Raw genomic sequence first — 16761 nt, 5'->3', positions numbered from 1 at the left:
ATACAGTAGCAGGATTGATTGTTCTTTAGTACTTGCACTGTACAGTGTCAGTATAGGGTATATACAGTAGCAGGATTGATTGTTCTCTTGTACTTGCACTGTACAGTGTCAGTATAGGGTATATACAGTAGCAGGATTGATTGTTCTCTAGTACTTGCACTCTACAGTGTCAGTATAGGGTATATACAGTAGCAGGATTGATTGTTCTATAGTACTTGCACTGTACAGTGTCAGTATAGAGTATATACAGTAGCAGGATTGATTGTTCTCTAGTACTTGCACTGTAGTGTCAGTATAGGGTATATACAGTAGCAGGATTGATTGTTCTCTAGTACTTGCACTGCACAGTGTCAGTATAGGGTATATACAGTAGCAGGATTGATTGTTCTATAGTACTTGCACTGTACAGTGTCAGTATAGAGTATATACAGTAGCAGGATTGATTGTTCTCTAGTACTTGCACTGTAGTGTCAGTATAGGGTATATACAGTAGCAGGATTGATTGTTCTCTAGTACTTGCACTGCACAGTGTCAGTATAGGGTATATACAGTAGCAGGATTGATTGTTCTCTAGTACTTCCACTGTACAGTGTCACAATTTTGAGTGATAGAGAAATGTTGCAAAGAAGCTACTATGTTGTAATAATTATAATACCACCAATTTTAGAATACATATAAAGAGCAGTTTTGTTAGATGTTGACAGATTTGCAGAGAGCATGAACTATAAAAAGGATTGTCAGATAAATATATGGTGCAGTGATATGGTGAGTGGTGACATTAGCGAAAGCTACCATTCACCCATCAAATGGGAAATCATCAGTCTGGATGACAGAATTCCATGTTTTGTGCAACAGTGTCTTAGCTATTGCCATGTTTCTGGGTTGATAGATCGTTTGGACCACACAAGTTTGCGAAAGAGTGCTCCCTACACAATGCAACCTTCCGTGTAGGAAGGTAAGACAACTTCAATGTAATGTTAGTCAACATCTCAATGTACTTCATCGTATTTGTTGCAAGTAAGCAATTAGTAGAATCTATTGAGTCGAGGTAGATGAAATCTTGTTCTCTTGCACATAAATATTCATAAAACAAATTAACTAACAGTCCTTGGTGTGCACATCGTCAAGAAAGCGAGACGAGATAGCAAATAGGAGATCAGACAGCACAGCTACACTAACAAAAATCCTTGTTACAGCGTAACAGTGTTTCTTAGATGAAAAACTTTATTTTTGAAAGAAAACAATGAAGTAAAAATGATTTATTTGCTTTGATTATCAGAATAGATATGGTAAAAAATGTTATCATAAACCTGAAAAACAAAAGTTAGCAGGTGTTTTAATTAGAGATTGTGCGCTGTTTAAAAATACTTTTTTATGGGAATGTATGCAATAAATACTCTCTTAACTTTGTGACAGTTTATATACTACCCTAACTTATCTGTCTGTCACAGCAACACAAAACTATTTCTGACTTGTAACAGAGACTAATGACTAAATAAGGATTCAAACTTAAAAGAAACTGAAGACACACATACGATACCAAGTAACGGCTGGAAAATATAAAGCATCTTTGAGATCAACAGTACGATTATTTAGTTGTGAATGTAATAGTCTATATATATATATCTAAAAATAGCTTCATGATATTTCAATAATACTGATTTAATCTGATGATTTAGCTGGCTGAGCATTGTAAAAACAGGCAGAAGCATTCCCTGGGTCTGTATTATTATACTCCACCTAAAAGTAGAGGTCATCTGAAGGTAACCAGCCAATTTTTGCGTCTTCAACTCAAAATACATCCTGACACTAAATGCATCCAAACTGTAATTCAGTCAAATTTTTGACCATGGCGGCTTTTACAACCAAACCATCTGACACACAGAATAGATTTTGAGCAAAATATTTTAACACGAAGCAATTTTTAACATACAAAGTAATTTCCAACATCTGAGGTAATTTTCAGCACTAAATTTCTTGTTACATTCAAGTTTTGTAAGTAAAACTAAACAGCTGGTAGAACATAAAATTATTACAAAAAATGATAAAAGCTTCATAAATAAACTTCTCTACTTCAAATAATATCTAGGGTATGTTAAAGTTATTCCACACATTTTTATAGCTCACTTTACTACCAAACCTATGCATCGCTGAGTATAAAATTCCATTTGCATGTCTCCTAAGTGGAGTTTTTTATATAAAATAGTTTTAAAGCTGTGGTTTTTGAGCTTTAAAGCAAATTTAATAAAATATTATGTTTTCATATGAAAATAGCAGTTCCGATATATTATGATTTCAACATGCAAAACAAACTGGAATGAGTTAAGTTTGTCGAAGTTCGACTCTAGTAAGATAATTGAGTAGCTTGTTTCAAACTTGAAACCAAAACTATTAGTCAAAGGGAATTAATAATCAAAAATAAGTCAAAAGAAATAAGAATCGATGCTGCCAGCGATAGTTGTGACCAGACACTGCAACCCTAATTTTGTTTTCAATCTATTGTTATTGAAATCAATCAAGTTGATTGCGCTGACGATTGTTAGAGTATTTGCACTGAAAAATACTCTGAAGTTTAAATGAAAAATGGTAGAAGAAACAGTCATAACAAAGGAACTTACAAGCAAGTGCATATTTTACCTGATTGCCATGGCCAATGTGAGCGAAGTAGTCTTGTTCAATGGGTATATCAAGGCAGTTGAAATTGGATGCCTTATTTAGATGCGCCTCTTGCAAAGCCTCGTGTGAACAGCTTGATGCGTTTGTATCACATGTGCTGGAATACAAGTATGTATCACATGATGTCATTTTACACATAAATGTAATCTATTTGTACAATGTACACCATTGCATGTAAAACAAAACACAATCTAAATCACTGTTTAAAACTTTGTTCTATATAAAAAAGCTATATAAAAACCGATAGACAGACAATTTATATCTGTGGTAGGAAGTCGTGCACATCCATGTTCGTTTCATGTTTGACAAGCACTAGCAAGTGGCGTTGTCAAAGAATAACATAGTTTAATTCAGTGTACTGATGTGAACAATATTCAGCTGCTCGTAACAAACAGAATAATTATCGATTGTTTTAAAACCAAAAACAAATTTTGATAATGAAGGGAGTTGTAAGCCTTTATAAAAAGTATTCATGCTCCCTTGAGGTAAGTTGTTCTTTACATTCGAGAGTCACAGACTTCCAAACTGTTGGATTAAATTTGCTTCTCAGTTTTAAAAGTTGAGGGAATGTTTAGCATCCATTTGACAAAGCTACTCATGAGTTGAATAATAAATTTGTGACCATTGGAATTGTGTTTTCTACCTAATTCTTTTGTAGCAACATATATGTCAAACATTTTTCTATAAAAATGGTTATGGACTGCTTATATATATCGTAAAACCTCTTAACTGAATGCCTCCTTTATTTGAACGCCACCTCCAATTGACCGCCACTTGGACATTATTTGATTTTATGAGCTCATAATGCCAATTGATCAGTAGAAAAGTGTCCACAAAACCGTATTAATAATGAATCGTTTATATCAATAACAGTCTCGGGCTAATAGTAGTTCCTTGTTTAACGCAGTCCCAATACTTTGATGTACATATATAAAAAACAGTTTGCAAGTTTTGAGCCAAAGATTACATTTAGCAAGCAAAACCTTTGCGCGCTGCATTTGTGCTAAATGCAACGAGTGAAAGTTTTGCTCGGCCAAAAAATTGTTTGGACGCTAATATCGACTAGTTCAGCAGTGCAGAAGAAGAGTTGAGGTCAGAAAACATTGCTGAAGGTACTGAACAAAAAGAATATGCTTGTTCCATCGAAAGCAACAATCAGAATGCAGCAATCCAAGCAAACATTCTTGTTTTAGAAACATTATTTTTTGTTTCTGCATGTAAAATAAGTATGGTTTGATTATGTCACTTGTTCATGAATATATATATTTGTAGCATTTGAAAATCGATTTGTATTTAACATATAATAACATTTGCCATTCTAACTTTCAAACTACATATCATGAGTAAAGTGTTTTGTGTGGTTGAAATAATCAAAAGAGAAAATAAAAACAACTGTAAAGCTTTTCAAACTTTGTCAAACAACTTTTAAACTAATATTTTCTCACATTATGAGGAAAATGTTTCGTGCAGGTCAAATAAATTTTAAAAAATAAAACGACTATAAAAAGGTTTATATGTAAATGTGAAATAATTACCATGTAATAGCTGAACTAAGTCGGTTTTGCTACGATTACAATAAAAGATGATTCGGTAATGATACAATTAATACAAACTGAGAAAACAAAATAAAAATCGTGAATATGTAGAATTATAATAATAATTTTTGCATAGAAGTGTGTGTGTGTGTGCGCGCGCGTATAAAAAAGGTTACTGTTTCACCAGAAGTTATCCATCAAAACTTTGAATACGGAGACACTCCTACTCTACGGGGCTCTTCCCACTAAGGCAATGTAATTGTCCGCGGGAGAAGAATTGGCCTTGACCCCAGATATAGTAATTGAACCTTACGAAAAATATTTTTTAACAGGGGCGTCGTAACGCGTGGCCGCAGCGGTAAAATAATCAGCATGGACTTATAGCTATATCTATAGCCGGAATGACAGACAGACTTTGCAAAATATATATATATATATATAGACTAGCTGTGCTACCCGGCGTTGCCCGAGTAATCAAAAGTCTTTGGTCAGAAAATTGATTTGTATTTAACATAAAACAACATTTGCCATTCTAATTTTCAAACTACAAATCATAAGAAAAGTGTTTTGTGTAGTTGAAATAAATTGAAATTTCACCTCCAAAACCTCCCGCCACCTTCAAATTGTATTACCTGGGCAATGCCAGACATTCATATAGTCTATATACGGTATATATATTTCTGAAAGTATGTCGTCCGTGTGTCGTATGTCTGTCTGCATTCCAGCTATAGCTATTATTAGAATAACTGCAGCTGGACAACAATGCTAATACAATGTCATGGAGTACCGTCATTAGAAGCCTAGCAGCTTACTGCAATTTTCCATTGGCAATATGCCAGGCTAATAGCTTGAAAGTTTCAGTTGTTTGACAAAGTTTTAAAATTGTTACAGTTATTTTTATTTTTCTTAATTTATTTCAACTACACAAAACACATCTCTCATGATATGTAGTTAGAAAGTTAGAATGGTAAGTGCTGTTTTATATTAAATACAAATAAATTTTCTGTCCAGACTTTTTTATTACACGGGCAACGCCGGGTGGTACAGCTAGTATAGTTATAAAATATAAATATGCCTTCAAATTTAGATTGAAATAAAAAACTAAAAGCTATAACAAATTGCAAACAAGGCACAGGCTATAATATCATCGCAGATTAATTGCAAGCAATAGATAAAAACTGTTAGAGATATTTCTCGGCTTCCCAATGCATATTTATTTAGAGATCTTTGACAAGTTAGATGTAATGTAAGTTAGCAGATTTATTGCATGCTAAAGGTTTCATATCGCGCCACAGAAAAATTCGCTTTACCCGAAAAAGGGCAAAATTTATCTTCCTAAAATTCTGACGAGCCATTTAAAAAATACAACGCCAGCCTCTATTTGAACGCCATCTCCAATTGACCGCCACTATAAAAGAAGGGTTGAAAAATAAAGCACCATGGCATTCAATTAGAGGTTTTACAATATACATATAAAAAAAAAATTTATCTATAATCTATACATATATATATATGTCTATATATATATATATATATATATATAAAATTTATTCATGTAAAACCTTAGATTAAAAACAACTTCATTACTATTAGTTTCATGTCTGTTACGCAGACAATCATCAGATAAAATTGTTTTGGTCCAACTGAGTTATATATGTAAGAGACGTGTAATTGCTATAACGACTGATAGCTATGTAATTGCATTTCGTAGTGTGTATTTAGTAGAATGTCGGCATGTGGAAGCTAGCTCGTTACGCTTGTTGAGTGAGCTCATTTCTGGTTTTGTGAGGATGATGTACTTTTCTGATATGCACAGGTTACAACGCTTGGTGGCTGGGTCGTATGGCCTTGCGTGTTGAACGATTTTCCATTTAATTGTATACGGTGTGTTCAGGCCTTTTAGCTGCCAGATGTAGTTACTAAGCTCTACTCATCTCTATACAGTCCTAGGTTGATGCTATGCTTCGTTGACGGTTTAGCAGTAACAGGATCTACACCCCGCCAAGCCGAAAAAATAAAAAAAGACCTCTGCCTTATATTCAAGAAGCACGGACTAAACATCACAGCCGAAACCAACAAAAAAGTGACACACTTCCTAGATGTCACCTTCGACCTAACAACTGGGAAATACTCACCGTACAACAAACCCAATAACATCCCGTCATACATCCACACTCAATCCAACCACCCACCCTGCATTATAAAGCAGCTACCTCAAGCAATCAACCACCGACTATCAGCAATCTCATCCGATGCTAATGAGTTCAACCGAGCAGCACCACCATACCAGCAGGCATTGACAGCAAGCGGATATACACACCAGCTGAAATTCGCACCCCATGAGACCACTACACCAACTAAACAACACAGGCGACGAAGAAAAATCACATGGTTCAACCCACCATATAGCAGAAACGTGGCAAATAACATCGGCCAGACATTCATCAAAATATTAAATAAATCTTTTCCGAGCAATCACCCTCTAAGAAAGCTATTTAATAGAAACAACACAAAGATTGGCTACAGCTGCATGCCTAACATCAAACAAACCATCAACAGTCACAATAAGAAGCTCTTGAACAACGCCTCGACGCACCCAGCAAACAACAAAACATGCAACTGTCGCGCACCAAATGAATGCCCTCTCGAAGGAAACTGTCTTAGCAAGTCGCTCATTTACCAAGCTGTAGTCACCGCAGACGACGGTAGCAAACCTACAGAAAGTTATATTGGCCTCACAGAAAATACCTTTAAGACACGACTCAGCGGCCACATATCATCTTTCAGGTACCAGGACAAGCAATCTGCCACAGAGCTTAGTAACTACATCTGGCAGCTAAAAGGCCTGAACACACCGTATACAATTAAATGGAAAATCGTTCAACACGCAAGGCCATACGACCCAGCCACCAAGCGTTGTAACCTGTGCATATCAGAAAAGTACATCATCCTCACAAAACCAGAAATGAGCTCACTCAACAAGCGTAACGAGCTAGCTTCCACATGCCGACATTCTACTAAATACACACTACGAAATGCAATTACATAGCTATCAGTCGTTATAGTAATTACACCTCTCTTACATATATAACTCGGTTGGACCAAAACAATTTTATCTGATGATTGTCTGCGTAACAGACATGAAACTAATAGTAATGAAGTTGTTTTTAATCTAAGGTTTTACATGAATAAATTTTATATTTAAGCTCTGACCACTCATTGAGCACTATCTGGCAGCTTTAACACGCTACATTGGAATATATATATATATATGTCTATATATATATATATGTCTATATATATAAATACATATATATATGTATATATTATAAATAAATTTTTTTTTTATATACATGTATATACTCCATATATATATATATGCCATGGTGCTTCATTTTTCAACCCTTCTTCTATAGTGGCGGTCAATTGGAGGTGGCGTTCAAATAGAGGCTGTCGTTGTATTTTTTTAAATAGTTCGTCAGGATCTTGGGAAGATAAATTTTGCACTTTTTCGGGTAAAGCGAATTTTATATATATATATATATATATATATATATATATATATATATATATATATATATATATATATATATATATATTATACTGAGTATATATATATACAGTCAAACATGGATAACTCGAACTTCACGGGACCGAGCAAAAGTGTTCGAATTATCAGAGCGTTCAAGTTATCAGAGCACTGTCACAAGTCCATGTATTTACTTATTTATTAGTAGATACATGTACATATACAAACTATAATATAAATCAAAAGCACAAATGGCTTGTTTCAAATTAAATACTTCTAATGTAAAGTTTAAAACGTTTTTATCAAAAAGTATAGAGATTTTTCTATCACTTGAGATTGGTTTGTTGTTTGAGGTGATGTTATTGCCAGGACGTTTTTTTAGATTGACATTGGCAAAACTTGATCGTTGTTGAAATGCTCAAAAGAAAAGACATCTTTTTCTTTTGAGCGTTTTACCCACGATCAATTTTGCCGACTTTTCTTGAAGTTTATGCAACTTCAAGAAAAAGTTACCAAAGAAAAATCCCTTACTTTACCTGGGATTCGTTAAGAGCAACACTCCGAGGCAGTTCAATTAAAAGTTTTACGAGGTTTAACGGTACATTGTATATCACTCACGCTTTTTGAATGGATACTTATTGAATGTACACACGTATTCTGTGTTTAGGTCAAACGATGAATAGTTTTTTTTAGCTAAGACAACGTATACGTTTAGTAAAAACAATTTTAAGACGTTTTAAACATTCAACATTCCGACGTTGATTCAACACGGAATCAACGTCGGAAAACTATTCGTCACGGGCTAGCCGGGTCACGCACTCAAGGATTTTCGCCACGCACATACAAAACAACACGCTGTTTTTGTTTTGTATGTGCGTGGCGAAAATCCTTGGGCGCGTGACCCGGCAAGCCCGTGCTATTAATCGTATAGCAGTGTAAATCAAATTTGACCAAACCTTTAGAAAAGTCGTTGACAAAATTATTTTGCCGATGGTGGTAATAACAACGCTTATGAATTACGAAAATATGAGGTTTACCTCTATGGCTTTGAATAAAGTGATTTTCTAAGGCGATAACAACCGTTTCGGTAGCCGTTGGGCAAAAAAACAGTTTGAATTAACAGTGTTGAGTTCGAGTTATCTATAGCAATTTATCATTACGTGGGAACGGACCAAAGAAACTGTTCGAATTAACCATGTTTTCGAGCTATCCGTGGCCGAGTTATCCATGTTTGACTGTATATATATTTGTCGTATAGAAGCCTATTGAAATTGTCTAATGCAAACACCTCTTGGTAAAAACTTTTATATATGTACTGTGCTTACTAAAAATTAGTAACTAAATAGTATACGTATTAACCTTATTAACTATATTTAACTTATAGTTAACTATCGTTAACCTAGTAACAATAGCTTTGTTGTCACAGTGATCATGTTCTTACTTCTTCCTTTCACGTCGTTATCAAACCATCGCTAACGGACCCATCGCTAACAACCCATCGCTAACAACCCATCGCTAACGACCCATCGCTAACGAATTAAAGTTATAGATGTAGTTATATGAAGTTATATATGTATAACGACCTAAGGTCAATAAATATTATATTAAATGCTAAAATACATATTAAACTTTCGCTTACTTTTCATTAATTTTTGTTTCACTTTCGCAATGTCAAGCATTCACGAAACACAAAGAATGGGAACTGGGAAGGGGGGCAAGCATCTTATCTCTTTCATGCGTTGTGAGAGAGATTACGGCAAACAGCATATCAGCATCTTTTTTATTCCGACGTAGTCAGCACACCAACTGCCACATTTGAATGTTGAGAGAAATTTTTGTTGATATTGTATGGCGGAAAAACTGTCGTATGGCTGGGGTGAAAAAGTTTGTGTGTGTACTGCAGTTTGTCCGGCTATAGCTATTATAATCTTGGAAGGAAATGTCACTTTCATGCTGGATTTGATCTCGGAGCCTCCCATGTGCCAGGTAAATATCTTACCAATTAAGCTACGGAGATGCATTGAATTCTGAGTGATTATCTAAGTTAAAATACGCATAATGGCACAATGTCACTAAAGCTTGCTCTCACGGCTTTTATTAGGAAGTTTAAATTACCAGCTCGCCCAAATTAGCCATTGGCAATGTGCCAGGCTAATGGCAAGTGGCTAGCAACTACATTACCTGTCACTGTTTATAAGCTGATTTTTAATATTCATGCAACGCTGGTAATTCCGCTAGTGTAAGTATATATATATATATATATATATATATATATATATATATATATATATATATATATATATATATATATGTGTGTGTGTAGAATTTTCAGTGAAGCAGACTCAAGCAAACCAAAGCGCTAACCTGAACTGTGAGTGAGGTAACTCTGTGCTGTTGCTGCCTTTTGCTGTACAAGCTAGAGGGGAGAGGCTATTCAGTAGCAAATGACTCGTTGATTTCACTCGTCTCGGCAAAATGAATCTTTCTGGAGATTCTGATAGGCTGAAGAGCAAACTGTAACTGGTTACCTCATGCACTACTGCTCTATTACCACACTCCTCAGACATTGAAGCATTTTATCGACTACTGCAGGTTAGTGTTTACCGCACAAGCCTGGTCTATAACCAATTTTTAACACAACTTACAGCTTTTACTTAAAACAATGATATAAAAAAAGTTGCAGTGAGTCCAGCTTAATACATAGCCTGAGGAGCACCCTTTAATGGCGATTACACAATATGACACAAAAACTCAGTGTACTGTACGTATTTAGGCACATTGTGCGCATACTACAACAAACATGTATGTAGAACATACACAAATGTGTGTAGAACGCATACATACATGTGTAGAACGCATACATATATGTGTAGAACCCATACATATATGTGTAGAATGCATACATATATGTGTAGAACACACGCACGCACACGTATGTATGTTCTATTGAAGACATGAATAAAAGAGCAACAACGACCTAGTAAAAAAGGAAAATGAAGCAAAAATGAAAAAGCAAAGAGATTGAACATTTAATCACTGCTAGTAAAAGTACTTATGCAAGACATTTAGCACCAGTCATGAACTCAGATGACTTGAGCTCACATGTGTATCTCTAGCTAAGTTACTAATAATAGAAATGAAGCAACCTCTGGGGTAAAGAAGTATTGTTAGAGCATGGCTAATGTAAAGTTATCAACAACAGAGACATGAAATACACTGATAGACAAGAATAGCAAACTTACCTATGCAGACGGCAATCAATGCTGCGAGAGCTTCAATACAGCATTGAACACACAGTAGCAAATCATATACACAAAGATATATGTACAAACCATATTACTTATGGTTCATTTAATAGATCATTGATTGTATAATGGAAATGACTTTCGCTTCCACCGCTACACATCAGTTGACAAGGTCAATAGTGAGATTTGCTTCCATAACTGAGACCGGGTACTTAAAGGAGGTGTGATTGCTGCAAAGTTCATGCATTTAGTGTCTTTTGTGCAATAATTTACAATCGTTCATTATTTTTGAACATGAGCAGGAGGGCAGGCTAATCAACGAGGCTAACTCAAACGTTGTTGTCGCCAATACCTAATTACTTTTCTTATCCAAGAATTGTGCAACACTTTATTTCCTTCAAAAGCTAACTTTACTACCAACAGAGTTATAACTAACCAAATGTATTAGGGAAGCAGTAGTAAGCATGCCTGTATATTATTACAGGCAATAGTATGTTACTGCTACTGTCTATCATTACAAGTAAGTCTGGGTTGCGACGCATTAAAAATTAAAACTGCACAGCATCATCGCAGTGCAGTGAGTGGTAATTTTGCAGTACATTAAAATTTTCTAATGCGCAGTAGACATTTACTGCTAGTGCAACTGAGCTTCAACTACAAATTGCCCAATGTGCATTTACTTCCATGACGCATCACCTGAAACCCTGTAGTTCATGCATTCTGCGAGTTTTAAAGTTCTGCATTTTTTAATAACTGAAACTACATGAGCACTCCAACTACACATTAGCATGGCTTTCCAATTCTGGCTTTCCAATTCTGGCTTTCCAATTCTGGCTTTCCAATTCTGGCTTTCCAATTCTGGCTTTCCAAGCGTCATATTGCATAATACAAAATTATCAGATGCTTTGTTTAGCAAGCTCATGAACTTGTGCTCTAATTCTGATAAAATTTTGGAATAGGGAGTGAGGCATTAGAACCATTCCGATGAAATAGGGGTCTTGGTATTGTAGTCACATCACCATTATATGTTAAAACTATAATAGATTTTCATTCCAACCATATAAAACTTGCGCATTGTGATCAACTTGTTTGCCCACTCATACCCGAGTTTGAGAGCATCCATAACTTGCAAATGTGCTGTGGTTGTGTCAGAATCAACTCAATACATGTACTTGCTTATTACTACTATTAATAGCGTTACTATTAATAGCGTTACTATTAATAGCGTTACTAGTAATAGCGTTACTAGTAATAGCGTTACTAGTAATAGCGTTACTAGTAATAGCGTTACTAGTAATAGCGTTACTAGTAATAGCGTTACTAGTAATAGCGTTACTAGTAATAGCGTTACTAGTAATAGCGTTACTAGTAATAGCGTTACTAGTAATAGCGTTACTAGTAATAGCGTTACTAGTAATAGCGTTACTAGTAATAGCGTTACTAGTAATAGCGTTACTAGTAATAGCGTTACTAGTAATAGCGTTACTAGTAATAGCGTTACTAGTAATAGCGTTACTAGTAATAGCGTTACTAGTAATAGCGTTACTAGTAATAGCGTTACTAGTAATAGCGTTACTAGTAATAGCGTTACTAGTAATAGCGTTACTAGTAATAGCGTTACTAGTAATAGCGTTACTAGTAATAGCGTTACTAGTAATAGCGTTACTAGTAATAGCGTTACTAGTAATAGCGTTACTAGTAATAGCGTTACTAGTAATAGCGTTACTAGTAATAGCGTTACTAGTAATAGCGTTACTAGTAATAGCGTTACTAGTAATAGCGTTACTAGTAATAGCGTTACTAGTAATAGCGTTACTAGTAATAGCGTTACTAGTAATAGCGTTACTAGTAATAGCGTTACTAGTAATAGCGTTACTAGTAATAGCGTTACTAGTAATAGCGTTACTAGTAATAGCGTTACTAGTAATAGCGTTACTAGTAATAGCGTTACTAGTAATAGCGTTACTAGTAATAGCGTTACTAGTAATAGCGTTACTAGTAATAGCGTTACTAGTAATAGCGTTACTAGTAATAGCGTTACTAGTAATAGCGTTACTAGTAATAGCGTTACTAGTAATAGCGTTACTAGTAATAGCGTTACTAGTAATAGCGTTACTAGTAATAGCGTTACTAGTAATAGCGTTACTAGTAATAGCGTTACTAGTAATAGCGTTACTAGTAATAGCGTTACTAGTAATAGCGTTACTAGTAATAGCGTTACTAGTAATAGCGTTACTAGTAATAGCGTTACTAGTAATAGCGTTACTAGTAATAGCGTTACTAGTAATAGCGTTACTAGTAATAGCGTTACTAGTAATAGCGTTACTAGTAATAGCGTTACTAGTAATAGCGTTACTAGTAATAGCGTTACTAGTAATAGCGTTACTAGTAATAGCGTTACTAGTAATAGCGTTACTAGTAATAGCGTTACTAGTAATAGCGCTACTAGTAATAGCGTTACTAGTAATAGCGTTACTAGTAATAGCGTTACTAGTAATAGCGTTACTAGTAATAGCGTTACTAGTAATAGCGTTACTAGTAATAGCGCTACTAGTAATAGCGCTACTAGTAATAGCGCTACTAGTAATAGCGTTACTAGTAATAGCGTTACTAGTAATAGCGTTACTAGTAATAGCGTTACTAGTAATAGCGTTACTAGTAATAGCGTTACTAGTAATAGCGTTACTAATAACGCTATTAGTAGTAATAGCGTTACCAGTAATAGCGTTACCAGTAATAGCGTTACCAGTAATAGCGCCGCCAGTAATAGCGCCGCCAGTAACAGCGCCGCCAGTAACAGCGCCGCCAGTAACAGCGCCGCCAGTAACAGCGCCGCCAGTAACAGCGCCGCCAGTAACAGCGCCGCCAGTAACAGCGCCGCCAGTAACAGCGCCGCCAGTAACAGCGCCGCCAGTAACAGCGCCGCCAGTAACAGCGCCGCCAGTAACAGCGCCGCCAGTAACAGCGCCGCCAGTAACAGCGCCGCCAGTAACAGCGCCGCCAGTAACAGCGCCGCCAGTAACAGCGCCGCCAGTAACAGCGCCGCCAGTAACAGCGCCGCCAGTAACAGCGCCGCCAGTAATAGCGCCGCCAGTAATAGCGCCGCCAGTAATAGCGCCGCCAGTAATAGCGCCGCCAGTAATAGCGCCGCCAGTAATAGCGCCGCCAGTAATAGCGCCGCCAGTAATAGCGCCGCCAGTAATAGCGCTACTACTAATAGCGCTACTACTAATAGCGCTACTACTAATAGCGCTACTACTAATAGCGCTACTACTAATAGCGCTACTAGTAATAGCGCTACTAGTAATAGCGCTACTAGTAATAGCGCTACTAGTAATAGCGCTACTAGTAATAGCGCTACTGCACCAATGCTTCTTACTGCGCACTAGAAAATAGTCGTACGGACTGCATGCATACTGTGTACTGAGCAGTAGTAAAAGTATGCAACGCAATTTTACTGCATCATGCATGGCTATGATATGTTTAGTACTGTACCATTGCTTTTGCGGTATTTTGAAAATCAGTAAAGTTTGTTTTATTGGATTATGATTCTATTCGAGTAAAATTTATCGAAATATCATAAATCCAGAGCATACAAAATTTCCAATTTTTAGCCGAATTTGATGTAGACACACTACTAATCTATTTAGTTTTTTAGGAAATAGGAAATATTCCATCGGCAGCAGTTGAAATGCTGTCAGTACTTGAATACAGACACAAGCAAACCAAAATTTGATCCTGACAAGCCAGAATATAAAAAAACTTGTTCCTGTATTCTTTAATCAAACTCTTTTAAGAAAACAGCCGAGACGTGGAATGACAGAACCCACCCTTTGTTGGAGCTCACGCTAGATCTACTCCTGCGAATTGACAGCAGGTCTTCCAGGGAGGCAAGAGGAGCTGGGTGCCACTGTTTTGGTGCAGCTATGCCGCCATTGGGAACAGCAACAGGAGGTTCGGCTTCATCTTTGATGACAAGCTTTTGTAGAGCTGTATCGGCCTCACTAGGGCACGCATCCTCCCAACTAAAATCTTTAGCCATCCAACAAGATGACTCAAGATAACAAAGTTCTTATAAGGCATACCACAAAACAGCTTGTGTCAAATCACACTCAATAACTATATTTATATGAAATGATTAGTTATAAGCACCTGAATATTCTCAGTAATAATAATATATGTAATTTTCTATGTAATGAGTTATAAAAGTTTTATTAGACACTTACCAGTCAAAACTGGATCATTTTTTGATGTAAAAATGATTATCAATTCAGAAAAGAAAAATGCAAAACTGCAAAATCGTTGACTAGTGCTAGTCGATTAAACAGAGCGTAGAATATGGCAAAATAGAGGAAAAGTGAAATACAACCAGAGTACATAAATGGATGTAATAATTGGCATTAATTTGTAAAGTACAGAACAAATGTTTTAAAGAAATGCCTCAGAAAAAGCATACGGTTGAGCAAGTATAGAACATGAAAACTCAAAAATCTAATCAGTTTGGAGAGATCAAGTTCTTGAAGAGATCAAGTTCATTAGAATAGACAAATGCTAGAAATCCGTGCAGAGAGGAACAATAGTTTGCATGCATGACAGCTGATTAAAAGCGAGTCAAACAAACACCCCAATCAATTAGCAAAGAAATGAGAAAAACACCTGGTTACGGATTAGAGAGATAGTGTTACCACATAGATTAGCAGGGACTGACTTGAACAGTCTCACTGCAAGCACCTGCTGTAAGATACAACATGTATGAAAACAAATAAGAGATACACCAAAAGATGTGCATGCAGAGGAGACAAATACAATAGACACTCCTATAACATAAGCCTCCTATAACGTAAGCCTCCTATAACATAAGCCTCCTATAACATAAGCCTCCTATAACGTAAGCCTCCTATAACGTAAGCCTCCTATAATGTAAATTCCACTCAACTGAAAGAATATGTGCAGTCTTTGCACCGTACTATGTAAGAAAGTCCATATAATGTAAAATGTCAGTGCAAGTTCTCAAATTGAATTTGAATAAAGAGAGCCCCATAGTTGGCCTTCAAATTACAACTTTCTCTCTGACCGCACTTTGAAGAGAAAACGAGGTACATGACTCTCACTATTATATATACTACAATATTATACTATTACATATGTATTATATGTATGCTAGTACCCTGACAGCATAGTTCGCTGTAAGAGATTGTCAGGTGTGCTGATGAAGCGCAGAGAATAAGTAGCTGCACGATTATTTAAAAATAACTAAAGGCAACCGATTCGTGCAGGTGTTAGAGTGTCGGTCTATCAGGCTCAATATTACGAATTGAAGTCTCATTAAAATCAATATTTTATCTTAACCACTAATCCTACCTTCGGAAAAATGGCAGATGGACCGACACCACTCTTACGATTGCAAATATATATTTTTTGTTTTACTATATTTTAGACATACATTATTTTTGTCTTTGCAGCATAGACCTTGATGTGCGGAAAAAAAGGAAAAAAATCGATTTAAATGGACATTGAAGGGGTGTGTGCTCCCTCAACTTGACATAAATTTACCGTAATCACAAACCCTAAACCAAGTGAAAGGGATAAGAACAAAAAGGAATAAGTTGTTGATACAAACAAATAATACTACAATTACTGTACAGTCATTAAACTAAAAAGTTAGGTTTAGTTGTTTTCCTTTTTGAAGGACCAAAGAGGTGAGTTTGAGACGATCTCGGAACAGATTAGGCAATTACATGTATTCTACTGTTTGTATAACATCTCTATAATGTAC

The 16761-nt window shown here is 35.9% G+C and overlaps 1 protein-coding gene across 4 annotated transcripts in view; it reads right to left on the bottom strand.

Moving 5' to 3' along the window:
- Positions 1-1212: 1212 nt before the first annotated feature.
- LOC137403878 (diacylglycerol lipase-alpha-like) overlaps positions 1213-16761 on the bottom strand; it is a 47183-nt gene continuing 31634 nt past the window's right edge. For 2 of the 4 annotated variants that reach the window (XM_068089974.1, XM_068089976.1), the window contains exons 17-20: positions 14816-15017; positions 10105-10242; positions 2638-2773; positions 1213-1740 (exon numbers count right to left, since the gene is read on the bottom strand). In XM_068089974.1, the coding sequence (XP_067946075.1) occupies positions 1663-1740; positions 2638-2773; positions 10105-10242; positions 14816-15017 (554 nt within the window). In that variant the 3' untranslated portion in view covers positions 1213-1662. Of the gene's footprint in view, positions 1741-2637; positions 2774-10104; positions 10243-14815; positions 15720-16761 lie in introns of those variants that run through there. The other 2 variants (XM_068089977.1, XM_068089978.1) reach the window with 2 other exon arrangements.

This window comes from Watersipora subatra, chromosome 9 (genome assembly GCF_963576615.1).
Source record: "Watersipora subatra chromosome 9, tzWatSuba1.1, whole genome shotgun sequence".
Lineage (NCBI taxonomy): Eukaryota > Metazoa > Bryozoa > Gymnolaemata > Cheilostomatida > Watersiporidae > Watersipora > Watersipora subatra.
This window is presented reverse-complemented; position numbering and strand designations above follow the sequence as displayed.